Source organism: Panthera tigris, chromosome B2, assembly GCF_018350195.1.
Source record: "Panthera tigris isolate Pti1 chromosome B2, P.tigris_Pti1_mat1.1, whole genome shotgun sequence".
Lineage (NCBI taxonomy): Eukaryota > Metazoa > Chordata > Mammalia > Carnivora > Felidae > Panthera > Panthera tigris.
The window spans coordinates 150364866-150382874 of NC_056664.1; the positions used below are offsets into that span (position 1 = coordinate 150364866).

Consider the following 18009-nt stretch of genomic DNA (forward strand, 5'->3'; position numbering starts at 1 on the left):
GGCACACCTAGAGTTTAACCCTGTTCTTACGGCAGGATCAGGTTTACCTGCTAATAAATGGGCCTTCACACAAGAAGTCATGAAAACCAAGATTTAAAGCATTAGGAAGAAAGCAGGTCCACTGAATAAAGGTAATTTCTGACCTTCGGGAAGGCCAGGGGAGGGGAGGGGAGACACAAGCTACACCAAAGAGCAGGAAGAACGGTGAGAGACTTGGGGGCAGCAGGGAAAAGCCGAACTCGCTGTGACAGGAGAGTCAGTGCACTGCCTGTGCCCCACAGGAGTCCCAGGCTGGACTGAGGAGGAAAGTCCACAGCTCTCCCAGCAGACCATCCACTCCCGTTGTGACACTGTGGTAGGTACGAGAGCAGAGGGTGAGGAAGGGAGGTGTGGCCAGGTAGGGGCTGATGAGGTTTGGAGTGGGGGTGGGGGTCCAGGGCCAACAGCCAAGAAAGAATTCTTGAGACTTCTTCCGTGCAACAGGACGGTTTTATTAAAGCACGCACGGGGACAGGACCGGAGGGCAGGAAGGGCTGCACTGGGGTCCCGAGGAGTGACAGGTTATGCACTTGGGAGCTGGGGGAGGTAAAGACTAGGGGAGTCCCCAGAAGGACTTTCGTCTGCTAAAGTAGACACTTAAGATCCTGGAGGCCTGGCTATTGTCAGGCTAAGGCGGTTCTTCCCTCTAGCAAAGCACTAACATGAAGACAAAGGGAGTTCCCTGAGAAACATTTTCCTCTGCCGGCCTCAAGTATCTTGTCAGTGGGCTTCAGGGTATAAGGAAATTCAACTTTATCACGTCTTTCTGCCTTTGTTTCCCACATCAGAACCAACCGTGGGCAGAGGGACAATAGTGCAGAGCAAAGGGACTGTGCCAGCCCAAGGGGATGGGGACGCACAGGGGCGTCCCAGGGGGAGGGGATGAGGGACAGGGGAGTACAGGGGAGGCCCAGGAGGTTATGGGGTCACGCAGCGGGGGGGGGGGGGGGGGGGGGGCGGAGGGCACGCAGGGGAGGCCGGGTGAGGGTGGGGGATGGGGACACGCAGGGCACCAGTCTGCTCAGTCAGCTCGGCATGGAACAGCTCTGGAAGGTAGGTCTGTCCACCCTGGACCCTCAGCACCATGACAACCCACAGCAGCCAGGAAGCCGCTGCCTTGGGCCGGGGAACACACGCTCTCCTGGTCACCGGACCGCAGCGCCCGGCACACAGGATGGGGTGACTGGCCCACCCCATCCTCCCTCACAAGATCTGCCTGGTGCTGGTGGAGCTCTGAGGTCAGACGCTCCACTTGTCCCCGCCCGCCCCCTCTCCGGCCCCCTCCCCTAACCCAGGACCCTCGCAGGCTGATCAGCTTGGAGAGCACCAGGGCGGGAACCCCATGGGGCGGGGTGGGGGGGTGGGGTCTGAGTGGCATTACCTGGCAGGCTGCACAACCTGGACTCGACCCTCCTGGAGAAAGTCTCTCTCTTCTTCTTTAGGTCAACTCGGGTCACACAACGATAATGATGTCTTTCAACCAAACTGAAGACCCAAAGCTGAGAAAGCAGAGCAGGCGCACACACGCACACACACACGGAAGCCCGTCATCACAGGTGGGCGTGGCTCGAGCCCAAGGAGAAAGACGGGTCAGGAGAGGGAGACACACTGCACGTGGCCTCAGAGGCGGCTTGGACCCCTCTTCCCTCCACAGCGGAGCCTCCGGGCGCTTCTTCGGCCCCCCGACTTGGGTGCGGACGCCCCCTCTGACTCACAACACTCCGCCCAGGAGGGCGATGTGCTCTGACCCCCACGGTCCACGCCAGTCTCTCGGAGCCGAAGGGCACGGACACACAGGTGCGAATACATCCACGTGTCACCCGGCAAAAAGACACGGGTGACAGCAGTCACCTTTGTCAAAAAGAAAGATAAAATTTCCTCGTTTCCAAAAATACACCCGTGATACTGTGAGTTATAACTAAGAAATCCATGTATGTGGACTTCCTGTTCCTGACACAGAGCTCCTTTAAAACCCTCGGAATTTCCCAAGTGAAGAGAAGGACAAAGGTGTCTGGTTGCGTTAAGGAGGTGACTGCTGGAAAGCCCCAAGGCGGGGGGGGGGGGGGGGGGGGGGGGGGTGGCAGGATCAGGTGGCCAGGGGAGCCACAGGTGATGAGAGGCTGGCAGCTTTCGGTCCCGCCCCTGACCTGGAGGTTGGGTTGGGTTCAATCACCAGCGGGCAATGAGTTAATCAAGGGCAATGAGTTAATCAATCGCACCTACTTGACGAGCCTCCGTTACACCCAGCTTCCAGGCTGGTGACCCCGTCCACACTGGGAGGCTGACCCCACCCCCAGCTCTACACGCGGGACACTCCCCCCCTCGCCATCTACACCCCCCCATCTGGCTGCTGTGTTCTCCATCACACCCTTTAACAGACGGGTGAACCCGTAAATAAACGCTTCCCGAGTTCTGCAAGGTGCTCTAGCAAATTAGTCGAACCCCAAGCGGGGGCGTGGGAACCTCCATTTTGCAGGCAGTTTGGGCAGAAACTTCGAGTAGCCGGGGACCTACCACCTGTGACTGGCATCTGAAGGGGGGTGGAGTCTCACGGACTGAGCCCTCAACCTGTGGGGTCTCCACATAGACAGTGTCAGAACGGAGTTAAACTGCAGGCCGTCCAGCCAGCATGGTGGAGGACTGCCTGGCGTGGGGAGCCCCACACGTGCGCTGACCGGAAGTGCCTGGATGGGGGTGTTTGGTTATTTCCTAATACAGTATCCTGCCCAAATTTTCTCCACAGCAACTGTGTAAGAAGAGAACAGAATCCATACTTGGGGAAGCACACCTGAATGGCTCACCTGAGAAACTAAATTCTGAAAAAAATCAAGTATCTTCCAATTTTTCAAGCTCCATAAAGCTGGCTCTTCACAGGCTGTGGGTGCGTGCGAGTGAGCCCCACACGATGCCACGGCCCCAGAAGGAACAGCTCAGCTGCTGGGGTCAACGGTGTCTTCAAACCAGAAAGAACACACGCGCGCGTCGGAGCAGAGACCTCTCTGCAGACGCTCGTGCGGTCACCGTCACGTTTGCAACTGAGATTCCAGCCTGCGGTCCCCTCACCTGCCCGTCTGCACATCCCGCCACAACTGCTTGCTCTTTTCATCCACGAGGAGACTCAGGAGCGGGGAGGCTACAGTGGGAATACGTAAAAATTGAGCTGTAAATATTTAAACTGAAAGCTATCCAGGTTTTACTTACACATATTTTTAGTCAAGTCTGAACTATCCTGAAATAACTTCTTCACCAGCAAATAAAAACCTTAAGTGCAGACACGTTCTGAGAACGTGTGTGAGGGAAGTAGCGACACCGCCCACCAGAAAAAGGCCGGGGGGGGGGGGGGGTTGGGGGGGAAGCTTCCAGTCCAGGTCGGAGCCAACGGACCAGTCTGTTCAAAGCTCTCCCACACGACCGATGCCAGGCAGCCCCACACCCACACCATCAACAGCACTAGTGCCCAATAGGCATTAAACTTGCAACAGGAATAAAATCGTGGGTCTAGTCAGGAAAACGGCAATTAAATGATGCCTACTGTTTAAATTGTTGCCTAGCATGTGACATTTAATTTAAAACTTATTCTGAATCTAAACTGTCAAGAATTCAGAAGGAGAATTAAAATAAATGGGACATTTAAAAACATCGTATGCCCCGGGGCCCCTGGATAGCTCAGTCGGTTGAGCATCCGACTTCCGCTCAGGTCATGATGTCGCTGTCCGTGAGTTCAAGCCCCACGTCGGGCTCTGTGCTGACAGCTCGGAGCCTGGAGCTGCTTCAGATTCTGTGTCTCCCTCTCTCTCTGCCCCTCCCCCACTCGTGCTCTGTCTCTCTGTCTCTCAAAAATAAATAAATGTTAAGAAAAAATTTTTAACCATTGTATGCCCTACATAAACTATAAACAATATGCAAAATCAAGTTTGTAATTATTTTCTTGACAGTCAAATAATTCCACATAATTAATTTCAGGAAAAGAATTCCAACATAATTCTAAGAAATGTGCTTTGTCCCTGTGATTGACAAACGTATTCAAGTTGTTAAAACATTCTGTTCCACACACGGATGAGTGGCACCGGGAAGAATGCTGAATCCTTTGGTAAATATAGCAGAAACTGCACCAGATCACAAGGCACCTGCACGTTGGTTAAGCTGTTTTCACAGGACTCATCCCAAGAAAGGGACCGTCTTCTGTTAGTTCTCTGCCCCTTCCCCCATGTGAAGTAGGAGACGCTCAGGGTGCTGGGACAGCAGCCCTGGAGGTGGAGGGAGGCAGAGGGCACCGCAGGCCAGGACGGCACGCTCTGCAGGGACCTGCCGACGCATGCCGGGGACCCACCGGTGCACAGACAGTGTGAGGAGGGCACAGGATGGCCTGCAGCGCAGGACCGTGCAAACTCTGCCCGACCACACGCCCGGCCCGTGGGGCAGATGCCTCCTGCAGAGGCCTCACTGGATGACGCTTCCAGAAAGCACACAAATGCTCAATTTTAAGTTAAAAACTTCGGGAAATGTGCCTGTGAAGTGAATCCTAACGCTGTGTAGACGGGTGCGACACAGCTGCTCGTGAGGGGCACGGAGACCCTGGATGGGGCGCGTCCAGCCTACAGAGCGGCACGCGGCCCGCCGACAGAACATCCGTCCGCAGGTCCGGTCACCTGTTAGCACTGCTGAGCTGTACAGTGGTGATCCCGCGTGATGGTCCCAGACCTTTGGAAAGACACTTGTTTTTTAGAGGAGGTCCAATTCTGCCATTTAACACAGCATGGACTAATGCTTCTGCTCAATTACAAATTAATTCACGTGAATGGTTACCTAAAGGAGAGAATAGTAATAAAACAGGCACATAAACAACAAAACCGTAGCAACACCATGAAAGGTGTCAGAATCACAGGGGGAAAGCTAGCATTTCCAGAAATAACAATCTGTGGGTTTGGGAAGACCCAAGACGAGGCTGGAGACGTTGCCAAGAAGAGGTGTGAAGGCCACAGTAATTGGTACCCTGACTAAAAGTACACGTTTATTTTTTCGGGCACCCTCCAGTGCTCTCCAAACATCAGCTCCCATTCTCCGAGCCCCCGTGAGACAATGGGCACCCTCATGTCCATCTTAAAGACAGGAAAAGTGAGGCACACCGCTCATCCATCACCAGCAGCTGGAAGGACTGGGGCTGAGCCCAGCCGGCCTGCTCACAGCACGGGAAACAGCACCCGTGAGGCCAATTCTACGGGGCAGAAACTTCCAGAAGAGAACAGAAGTATTTTCCATCTCTCTCCTCTGTCACTCTGCAGATGTGCATAAATTACCCTCAACTTTTCTTCCAGTCACCATGGAGAAGTCCTCACTTGGTCAATAAGATAACAGACCTAATACCGGCCGGCTCAGAGCCTGATGGGAGCTTAGCTGGCATTTTAAGTTCTTTCCTTCTTGGGGCGCCTGGGTGGCTCAGTCGGTTGGGCAGCCGACTTCGGCTCAGGTCATGATCTCGCGGTCCATGGGTTCGAGCCCCGCATCGGGCTCTGTGCTGACAGCTCGGAGCCTGGAGCCTGTTTCGGATTCCGTGTCTCCCTCTCTCTCTGCCCCTCCCCTGTCCATGCTCTGTCTCTGTCTCAAAAATAAATAAAACGTTAAAAAATTTTTTTTTAAGTTCTTTCCTTCTCAACCTCAGTTTAGTTCTGACTGAATCCTCTGCTACCGGAAGATGCTTCTTCTGCTCTGGGCCCTTAGGAAGTAACATGGAAGTAAATTTGATGTTCTAGCTCCCGAAGGCCCTGGATTTGAGGAGGAGGGGCCCGCAGGTAACCCAAGCCCAGCTGGGGACGTTGGGACACTCCTGGCCGACACAAGAGTGTATGTGCAGGGACCACAAACCAGAAAGTCCTTCTAGAAAGCATCTGAAGTATCCCGGTGCCCATGCCCTTACCTTAAAGCTTCTGTCTTCAGACACTGAAATGATGATATGTGTTTGCCACGGACAGAACTCAGCTGCAGTCACGGGGCCCCGGTGACCCTCCAGCACAGCTAGTGTAGACCGGCTCTGGGAGAGTTTGTGAAGGAAGATCAGTAACTGAATGTTCTGGTAACTCTTGTTAAGAAGTTACATACATCTCACAGAAAATGGTTTCTGTTAAAGTCTACACAATTCCCTTTTCCAAATGTGAAAAGTGCTTGTATATAAACCTACAAGTTCAAACTCAGATGGCTGAGCTGAGAGGGAAGGAAGCAGAGGCCTCCCGGGGCCATGTGCACGGCAAGTTTAGAGACAAGGCTAACTGGGGCCGATCCAGAACAGAGCCAGGCAGCAGGAAGGCCGGGCTCTCGCACCTTCCCATCTACACCGTGGGCTGCCCTGAAGCCACCCTCCGGTGCCAGGACTTCCCAGAACAGCCCTGCAGGGGTGGGGACGGCGTCTTGAGATAACAGGACAGCGTGTTCATGCTACCACCAAGCTAGCCTTCCTCCTAAGCCCCTGAAGCCTGTTACAACCAGGCAGCCCCAGAAGACAGCGTCACAAGCCGGAATCACATAGCACGGCCGAGGGGTGCCGGTGCTGTTCACCTGGGACTCCGGGCACCTGGGGTCAGGACTGCTCTTCAACCCCTACAGCATCCGGTCAGACAAGATCATGTCCCCGCACACACATGCGGGGAGCACACACGCAGCAGTATCCACACAGCGACTTGACCAACAAGCAAGCGCTTACACCGAGAAGACGTTCCCAGAGCGACCAGAGACCCCTGTGCGGCACGGCCACTTCTGCCTCTCGTCACCAGACGGGCCAAAACAAAAGGCGAGGTAGCGATGTGCACAAGAACAGGCTCACTTCCAGATCGGACGGGAGGACACACGCATTCCTGCTGCCGCCAGCTTCCGTAACACGACACTGTCCCAAAGAACACCCCGTTTCCTCTCAGTACTTATGGTCGTGGCTTACGTTAGTTTAAGTGCTCGCACTCGTTTAAAGTCTCTCAGAGCAAGTCTCACAAACCGGGCCCTCCCTAGTGCTCGGGGAACGGTGCTACCACACCCCAGGTTCGTGGGCAGCCCGCACTCACCTTGTACGGGCCGCTAAGGAAGGGAGAGGGCAGCGTGGGCCGGCCGGTGGAGCCAACACGCGCCACCTCCCTGCTCGCCCGCGGGGTTGACACCTGACTCCGGTCCCGCATCTCTGCTTCCGGGACGGACAGGGCTCTCTGCCCTCCTGGCTCGTCCCACAGGGGCGGTGAGCCCCGCGTCGCCGAACAACCCCCAAAGCCATTCTGAACCCTAGGACACGTCCCCTCACCTGTGACTTCACCGACAACACTAGCCCTTTGTGGGAGCCTCAATTTCACAATTTGGCCAAAAATCACTTGAATGCGGAAATGGACACTCTGGGCCCCAAACTGCCTAGCACACAGAAAGCCCGCCATCAGCTGATCCTCGAGTAAGATTTCATGCCTAACGTTCTCCATAACCTAGCGTTTTTTAAGTGGATGTGGCAAAAACATTCTTCGTAGGCTAAGAGCTTTGTTAACTGCACTCATTTGGCAAAGAGCAGCCAAGACACAACACCAGGCCTTGGATGATCTGTCCCCAAAGTCTCTGGCAGACTAACCCTGAGGAAACAAGAGGCCTCCTTCGACCCCCCCCCCCGCCCCACCCCTGCTCTCTTACACCTGGCTGACCCTCCAGGGCTCCCATTTCAGAATCAGATGCGAGACTTGAAGTCACCAAGAGGAAGGGGAGACACGGTCCCTTACACCCATCCCAGTGAAGAGATAAGTGAGAAACATCCAGCTCCCGAAGAAAGCAAGTTTTGTAAAAGAGACCAACGAAAGCGGCACTCTGTGAGGGCTTTGAGAGGTCCGCAGAGGAGGAGGAAATGAGAGAAACGAGGTCGGACCGAGCGCCCTCACTCAGCACCCTGATAGCCGGATTCCGTGCACAGGTTTCCTAACTGGCCTGAAACAGCAGTAGCTGGTTCAGGGGGCTTTTTCCCAGCGCAAGACAAACACGTGTTTTCCCTCGCTTTCCCTAACCTCCTGACGAAAATACGCCCACGTGAAAATACTGTCGATGAGAGGCGGGCAGGGCCCCAGGGAGGCCCCGCCGGCAGACGCGGCACCCACCTCGGTATCCAGCATAAAGATTTTATTCCCGGCACACACCGCAGCTGCTCGGTCGTCCGGGCTCAGCCTCAAATACAGCGCCTTCCCCAGAAGGGTGCCCAGGACGAGCCCTCGAGGAGTCAACCCTAGAGGGAGTTTCACTGTTAGTGTCAGGCCGTCAGAGTAGCCCACGAGCCACAGGGAATCACCGACCACGCAGCCCTCTCTCTCTACGTGATGCGGAGTAACAAGGACTCTGACGCGACGTTAGCTCCTCGACGGTACTAAAAGCATCAAGTGCAAACAGTCCTTCTGGAAGTATGCGGAACGCAGGAACCGTCCGTCGGAAGATGGCTCTGTGCCTTTGCAGATAACAGGGCTCTGCGAAGGCTGCACGTGCGAACGTGCGGGGGTCACACAGAATGGCCCACGGTCCCGGTTCGTCCCTCCCTCCGTGACCACACCTGCTCCAGGCTTGGCCACGCGAGCTGCCCGGGCTCGCTCCAGACAGGCAAAGGCACAGGGCGCCCATCCGAGCCTCCGAGACCCGCCCACGCCACGAGGACGTCTCCGGGCAGGCCTGTGGGGCCAAGGCAACGACACAAGCCAGCCCGCGGCTTCAAGCAGGGCCCCTCGGCCAAGCCAGCACCGGGCAGCGAGGACTCAGCACCACCAGGGCTGGGCCATGGGACTGAGGCTGCTTGCTGTCCAGCAAGGTCATGTCAACAGCAAGACCCCGAGCCTCCAGAAAGGGAGCCGTGCACACACCACGTGGGAGTTCTAGTCCGGCCAGGCTAATCCCATGGGTCCGCTCCACGAGTATCTAGCAGGCACCGATGCCACCCCTGGCATCTCTACAGGCACTTGGGATAGACCAACAAACAAAACCAAGTCCCGCCTTCGTGGAAAGCTTACCCTGGGGTAGGAGGTGGGGGCACTTAGACACCAATAACCAAAATATGTCAATGAATTACACACAGTGCTAGAAGGAAGTGAACACCGTAAGAAAAAGCAAAGCACCAAAGGGGACTGGGGTCCAGGGTGGTGGTCAGAAGGGCCCACGGCAACGGAGAATTGGATGTGGCAGAATCAGCAAGGATCCTGAGATGGCCCCGGGGGCAGGCCACTGTGCCTGGACCGTTCCCTGAAGCTGGGGGTAGAGGTAGGGGTCCCGTAGCTTTGTCGGGAAGGCCCTGGAGAGCTTTGGGCAGCGGTGTGACGCACTCAGACTCCAATTTCGCAGGGAGCCCTGGCTGTGGAGTTGAGAGCAGAGCCCTGGGACAGGACTGGGACAGAACGGGGGGAGCGGGAAGCGCCAGCACAATGCGCCAGTGAGTGAACCTGCGGGGCACGGTGAAGGCAGGTGTGAGAAGCGTCCACGCTTTGCACGTGTTCTGAAGGGAGAGCAGACGGAAGCCGTGGGTTGGGAGGACGTGGAGGCGAGGAAGGAAGACAGGACACAATGCCATGACTTCTGACCGAAGCGGCCGCAGGGAAGGCTATGGGAGGCAGGTGCGGGAAAGGTGGTCAGGACAGGTAAGCTTCAGAGCTACCAGCTGCGCACGTGGGCGCGTCCAGGGCAGTTCACACCCGAGGCCGCAGTCGGGACCGAGGCCTCGGCGAGAGCACAGGTGGCAGCTGTCAGAGCCTGGCTGTCATCAAGGAAGTGATTTTTGAGGGGCAACAGGTAAAGCCCCTGTGCCAACGTTAAGAGGTGGGAGAGTGACAAGGAGCCAGCAAAGGAGACTGAGGACAAGTGACCAATGACGGAGCACTCCAAGGTCCCAGGCCGTGTGCCGTTTCCTAAGTCCAAGTGCAAACACAAATCGCTCTTGGACACGAAGGTACTGTAAGTGAGCATGCCTTCTCCACGGGCGCAGAAACCAAGCCTGGCTGCGTTGCACGGTCCAGGCCACGGGGGCACAGGCAGCGGCCTGCGGCTTCTGAGAACCGCCCCCCCATCCCTGCAGCGAGGGCAGAACGAACCCGTTCCGGTCCCACTGCCGCAGCTTATGTGTAAGCTTTCCACGAAGACACAAGAGCAGCCCAGGCACACCCACCAGGCTGAGCTCCGAGTGAGCGTGCAGGGCCCAGCTTCGACCCCCTGTCCATGCAGTGGACCACGTGTGTCAAAACGTACAGGAGGTCTGCAGGGCGACTTAAAAATAAACCTTGGGACACAGCCCTTCCGACACGGAAGGCTACTTATTGACAAAGACCCGTACGGGGAACAAATCACTAACCTGGGGTTCACTGTACAGATGTGTGTGCGTGCCCTGTGTACACACGCTCACGTGTGTACACGTGCTATACAACATGTACATGTACGTGAGCGTTCTGTTTATGTACATGCGTGCATGTGCTATACACACAGGTACACGTGTGTATACTTATGTACATGTATGCACATGGTAGATACACGTGTACATGTGTATGCGTGCTGTGTGCTTACATACACAGGTACATGTGTGTGCTGTATGCTTACATGCATGTGTGAGCATGTGCTGCACACACAGGTACATGTGTGGTGTGTGCTTACTACACGTGTGTGCGCTATACACACAGGTACATGTGTGCGTGTTGTATGGTGATGCACGTGTGTGTGCACGTGCTATACACGTAGGCACATGTGTGTTGCTATTGCTATATTCACATGTGTGGTATGCACACGTGTATGCATACACACAAATGTACATGGGTTATATACTTATGCATGTGCTGTGCACACGTGTACATGTTCTGTGTACATGTACACTCGTGTGTGCTGTATACATATGTACATGTGTGTGCATGTGCTCTATGTGTGTACTATATGCACATGTGTCTATCTACATATGTGTATGCATGTCTATGTACTGCGTGTATGCATGTGCGTGCACATATGCATATGTGCTCACGTATGCATGTAGTGTGTAGCATGCACTGCGTGCATCAATGTATATGCACTACATATTTGTGTATGTCTGCATATACTCTGTGTGCATGTATACGTATGTTATAAGTGTATATATGTGCACTATACGTATACATGCATGCCTGTATGCACATCCCTGCATGTATGTACTATTGTATCTACACATATGCATGCATTATGTACTATGTGTGTGCATGCATATGTATGTGTGGACTATCTGTGTAGGTGTATGTGTGTAGGTTTACATGTGCGTTGCCATATATGTATGTACATGTGTGGGTACTACATAAATATCGAATATGTGCACTATGTGTGGGTGTGTATATACGTGCTATATGTGCGTACAAATACTACGTGTGTATATGTGCAGGTGTGTATGTACTATTTGCACGTGCATGTATGTTACATGTGCATGTGTGTATGCTATACGTGTATGTGCTTTGTGTACGATGTGTATCGTGCATGTGCATGCCACGTTTATATACGTGTGCGTGCTCTATGTGGGTGTGCCATGCGTATGTACATTCATGCATGCACTGTGCTTGCGTGCACTATGTATGTTCGTGTACTGCATATGTATGAGCATGTGTATATACTATTTATGTGTATGTGTGTGTGGCTACGTCTGTACCACGTGCGTGTGTATCACAGAAGTACGTGTGTGTGTGCTGTGGTGATACACTGATATTGCGCTCACGCTACAAGTTAAATGAAGTGAGGTCTTCCATTCTATTACCTGCGTTTTATACACACGGACATATACTGCTATCATGTACACGGTCGCCTCAGGTCCCCTGACGCCTGTTTGGAGTAGTCCTACGGATTCTCAGTGTCACTAATCACATAACGTTCACACTCCTTACCGTGGTCCTCACCTAACTTCTCAACTTCATTTGCTCAAGCTCGAATGTCCCCATGCTCCCACCCCGTGGGCTCCCTCTCAGCTCTTCAGACAGGTCAGGTTCCGCACACAGAGGGCGGGCCCGCGCGCACACGGCCGGCTCTGCCGGCAACGCCGCTCCCACGTGGCACGGGGCCACAGTCCGGCACCGGCCCTCGCTTGCGTCCAGCTCCTCCTCATCCCCCAGCTCAAAAGTCACCTCCCCAGAGATGACACCACGTGGACGTGTCCTGCCCACGTCCTCTGTCGACACCTTGCCTTTCTCTGCTGCACTCCCCACAACCGACAGTTACTTGCCTATTTGAAATATGTTTCCTTCCCCTCACGGTCTCTGTAAGGAAAGAACACTTCAGTTGCCTGTTTTCAGAGGTCCAAAAAAATCACAGATATCAAAATAAGGAAATACGTAAGATTAAAACTAATGAGCCTATCATATCAGATCCACACACGGCAAAAGTCAGCACATGTGAATGCCTGGTAAGCTTCCCACACAGAACATCCAGCTTGGACACTCAGTTTCAAGGTTAAAGGAGTCAAAAATGCTCCCAAGCCCCCGTATGTTACCAAGTCTATTTAAGGGTGAGTCATTCCCTTTTATACTTTTTTAAATGTACTTTAAGGGTTCATTTACCTAGAAGCACTTTCTGTCTGCACTCATCCAGACTCCACAACATAACATAATCCTGTGATGCGGAACAGATGAGAAGCGGACTCACTGTATTTCCAAATGTCACAGCAGTGATCGGCTGACGGTGTCCTCTTAGGATTAGAGGCTAACAAAGTTAACAAGAAGAGAAATATCATCAACTATAGAGAACACTTAAAGAATAAAGGAACATAATGGCGTAACCTCAAACCTAAGAAACCAAATGGCTTGAATTTTTCAAATATACTTCTTTCATACATTCACTCATTAAAATTCCTGTTAACGTACTATTAAATTACTGTCAGGTGAACCATCTTACCATTACTCAACATCGTGGATCACGCGCACTAGTAAAATGATACAGGTCACCTCACTCTTCCGCTTCCTCATCAGTCATGAATTAAGCAAATGTGTGTCGCGTCCCTGCAGTGTGCCACAGAGGTCCCGCTGTGCTGGACGCTGAGGAAATGAGAAGGATCCGCAAGAGGAGGGGAGCGTTCCGGTCGCTGGGAGACGAGGCACATTTACGAGGCTGCTGGTACAAGCGAGAAAGGCGATGGGGCCACAGAAAGCCTGGGCAAGTGCAACACCGTGACGAGCGTGTTCACAGTTCTGAGCAAGCATGAGGAAACCGGAAGCCGGCAGAAACGTGCAAGCAGGGGAATCTGTGACCAGACTTGTAACACTGCTGCGAGGATGGAAGAGGGACGATACTGGGGACACAGTGAGACCAGACACTCCAAAGACAGCACAGTAAAGGCCTGAACTAGGGTGACAGGGATGGAGACGGGGGCAGACAATGAACCAAAGACTCTGTGACCAACGGGCATCGCGAGATAGAAAAGGGACAAGAGCAAAGGTAATCAGTGTTCGGGCTGAATTCCTAGGGGAATGGGGGCATAAGGAAGATGGCATGGAATCAGGAAAGATCAGAGGTTGTCTGGGCTGTGCTAAGGGAGCTCCTTTCGAGCTGACAGCCAGCACACGGTAGGTGCTTTGACGTGAGGGCCATCACGCAAACAGGAGGACCTGCTCACGGCAGGCCAGTTCATCTGTACCAACCTCCTGATGAGAACGACAAGAAAAACTGGCAAAATTTGCAAAAAAACATCTGGATGAGCAAGATAAGGCACCAGAGAGCAATGAAAGCAACAAAGAATTAAGACCAGAGAAGAAGGAAACTGAGAGAAGGGATCCAGCACAGGAGGCCATTCACCCGTGAAGACTTCTACCAAAACGCAGCCTTCTGACGATTCCGGTAGAGGCCATTGAAAGCTGAGATACTCACGGGACTAGAAGCACAAACGTGGCGTAATTAAATGCATCATTTTCAGGTACAAACAGAATTATCTTATTGGGAGAAGGGCAAAGAATTCCACTGCCTGCAAAGTACCTCTGAGAATAGAGTTAACAGCCTTAAGGTGAGGACTCCATGCATTTTTTTCCTTAAAACACCACATTTTAAAACACTGCTTTAAAAAAAGAATACAGCCCACTGCAGTGGGAGGGAAGGGCATGTTGCCAAACGCCCAGGGCTAGAGTAGTGACCCAAAGGACCAGGTCCAAGGAGGAGAGGTGAACGGGCCACAGAAGAGTGCTCACAAGCCCACCTCCAAGTTCTCATAATCCCTGACTGGCTTAGAGTGACTGGAAATTGCCAGTGCCCTCCTCACCCAGCCAGCCATCAGAAGCAAACATAAATTATCTCTGCAAGAAGTTAAGGTCATCCAGAGCCCCAAACCAGCTGTGCATTGTTTTTAATACAGACTGTCTAGCAGTCGATCACAAAGAATCAGGTACTCAAGGAGTCAAGATCATTCAGTCAAAAACCAAGAGAAATACATACCCGTGGAAAACACCTACTGACAAATCCTCCAGATGGCCTTGAAACAAAACCAGAACCAATCCAGATTGCAGAATTACTAGATAAGGACGTCAAAACAGTCCTCATTCTATTCCATATGTTCAAAAGGTTAAACAGAGATATAAACAATCAGTAGTTAATAACCTTCCAAAACAGAAAGCACCAGACCAAGATGGATCCACTGGTGAATTCTACCCAATATTTAAGGAAGAAATTTTACTAATTCTCCAAAATCTCTTTCAGGAGACTGAAGAAAGAAAACAGAAAACACTATTTTCAGAGGAAACAAAGTAAATACTTCCTTACTCATTCTATCAGGCCAGCATTACCCTAATTCCAAAACCAGACAAAGACATCACAAGAAAAGAAAATTAAAAATCAATATATTTCATGAACATAGATCCAAAACTCAACAAATATTCAAAATATTAGCAAATCAAACCAAATAATGTATAAAAAATTATATACCATGACCAAGCGAGATTTGGAAATTTATTCCAAATATGCAAGGCTGGTTCAACATTTGAAAATAATTAATCCATCACATCAACAGGCTAAAGAAAAAAAATCACATGAAAATATCAAAAATGTAGAAAAAGCATTTGACAAAATCCAATAGCAATTCATCATAAAAACTATCAGTATAGTAGGAATAGACGGGAACTTCCTCAACTTGGTACAGAGTATCCACAACATGACAAAAGCTAATGTATTAAATGGTGAGAAACTATAAGCTTCCCCACCAAGATTAGAAACAAGACAAGTAGGTCCCCTTCACCACTCCTTTTCAACATTATACTGGGGGTCTTAGCTAATGCAATAACAATAGAAAAGGAAGTTTAAAGGTATAGCAACCGAGAAAAAAGAAATAAAACTTTGTTCATGGATGATATGCTCACCTATGTAGAAAATCCAAAGAATTGGCAAAAAAATAAAAAATAAAAAATAAATTTAAAAAATCTGAAACTAAGAATTATAGCAAGCTTGTAGGATACAAAGTTAATACACAAAATTCCACTGGTTTCCTATATACCAGCAATAAATAAGTAAAATTTGAAATTAAAAACACAATACCATTTACATTAGCACCCAAACAAACGAAATGCTGAGGGACAAATCTAGCAAAACTGTGTAAGTTCTCTATGAGAAAAAATAAAACTCTGTTGAAAGAAACCAAAAAAGTAAATGAATGGAGAGATATTCCATGTTCATGGATAGAAAGACTCAATATTATCAACATGTCAGTTCTTCCCAACTTGATCTACAGATTTAATGCAACCCAATCAAAATCAACAAACTGATTTTCAAGTTTACATAGAGGCAAAGAACCAGGATAGTCTCATGATAATGAAGAAGAACAACAGAATTGGAGGACTGACACTATCTGACTGTGAGACTTACTATGAAGCTACTCTAATCAAGAGCAGTGGTATCGGCACAAGAAAGGAAAAATAGATCAATGGCAGAGAAGAGAGAGCCAGAAATACAGTCAACTGAATTCTGACTAAGGAACGAAGGCAATACAATAGAGAAAACTGCAAACTCCTAAAAAATAACACAGGAGAAAATCTAGATGACTTAAATTTGGTGATGACTTTTCAGATAAGCCACCAAAGGCATGATCCATGAAAGAAAGAACTGACAGGCTGGACTTCATTAAAATTAAAAATTTCTGCTCCATCAAAGACAACACCCAGAGAATAAGAAGACAGATATTAAATGGTGGACAGACATCATTATATATCTGCCCAAATCTATAGAATGTACAACACCAAGACTGACCCCTAAGGTAAATGGTGGACTCTGGGTGATGATGATGTGTCAATGTAGGTTCATCAGTTGCAACAAATGCATGACTCTGGTGCAGGGTGCTGATAGTGGGGGAGGTTGTGTTTGGTGGGGTTGACACAGGGGGTATATAGGAAATCTCTGTACCATCCCCTCAATTTTGCTGTCAATCTAAAACTGCTTTTGAAAAAACAATAAAGTCCTTAAAAAAAAAAAAAAAAAAGGTAAAAAGTAGCCCCTAAAAAGAAAAAGCGTAGCCAAATTTTCAGAACAAGAAATATTACCAGGGATAAAGAAATGTCACTTCATAACATTAAGAGTGTCAATTCACCAAGAGACTATAAAGATACTAAACATACATGTGCTTAATGACAGAGCTCCAAAATACACGGAGCAAAACTGACGGAAGGAAAACAGACAAGCTACGTCTAGCCACAGACTCCAATACGCCTCTCTTAATGAGTGACAGAACCAGAGGTCATGAGTAGAAGATGCAAAGAACACGATCAAGCAATGTGACCTGACATTTACAAACAGAGATGGGCAAATATTCACAGCATTTTATCTGTAATACTCAAAACTGACAATATCCTAAATGCCCACCACCAGGAGAATGAATAATAAATTATAGTACATTCACACAAGGGAAATGTTCTCAATACTGAAAACGGATGAACCACTGATACATGCAACGAAGCAGGTAACTTCCAAAATAGTCATTCTAAGTGAAAGATGCCAGACACAAAGAGTATGCACTGTCTGATTCCACTGGCATAAAACTCTACAAAACGCAAACTAATGTGAAGTTTTTATTTAGAATACATAAAGAACTCCTTCAGGTCAATAGGAAAATGACAGATAATCCACCAGAAAAATAGCATGAAACTGAACACATGTCACAAGAGAGAAAGTCCATATGGCCAGTACTTTAATCATCAAAGAATTGCAAATTACAAATAAGTACCCTGACCCTCACCAAAAGGCCTAAAAGTAAAAAGACCAAGTACAGGCGAGGATGTGAATCCACTAGAACTCTTACACACCCTTTGACGGAGTGCAGGCTGGTACAACACTCTGGGAATCTCGGCATTATCTACTAAACTAAATGTACACATTCAATGCGCCTCGGCAACTGTACACACGAGTGTACCAAAAAACATATACAAACATGCTTGTAGCAGTTGAAACATGGAAACAAAAAAGATCTCCACCAATAAGGGAAAGGATTAAGTGTGGTCTATCCATGCAGTGGAATACTACGCAGTGATGAAAACGAGGACGGGTCCCACGAACCTAACAGTGAATCAAGGAGTCCGGCATGATGCACGACCCCACTCACACAGAGTTCCAACAGGAGCAAAACCAGCATGCGGCACCAGGAGTTGAGGGAGGAGAGAAGGGAGCACAGGCTGAGAGGAGCCTGGATGGTAGCTACCCAGTGGTGTTCACCTTGTTACAATCGCAACGATGGCACGTAATATCCGGGACACGTTTCTCTGAGTCTTTCACACCTCACTGAAAAAGTGAGAAATATCAAGCTGGACATCAGAACGTAGGCCCAATTCATCAGCATAAGTTGTGTTGAAGAAACACAGAAAAACCTCTCATAACTCAATAGGAAAAAATCAAACTATAGATTTCTCTTCAATGATGATGAACGACTTCTACTCGTAGTAAAGTGAGTGCCAGTAAGGTGGCAAGTTAGAGGGGCTTCTCAGGCAGACACAGCACTGAGGCATGTGCGGTAATCATCGGCCTCCAAGCCCAGAAGCCCAA

At 50.2% G+C, this 18009-nt stretch overlaps 1 protein-coding gene across 1 annotated transcript in view; it reads right to left on the bottom strand.

Moving 5' to 3' along the window:
• Positions 1-18009, bottom strand: part of WDR27 (WD repeat domain 27) — a 159691-nt gene that overhangs the window by 130648 nt on the left and 11034 nt on the right. Inside the window, 7 exon segments of the mRNA XM_042987551.1 lie at positions 1421-1538; positions 3103-3128; positions 3131-3172; positions 4689-4740; positions 5954-6067; positions 8142-8266; positions 12567-12708. Of these exon segments, the coding sequence (XP_042843485.1) occupies positions 1421-1538; positions 3103-3128; positions 3131-3172; positions 4689-4740; positions 5954-6067; positions 8142-8266; positions 12567-12708 (619 nt within the window).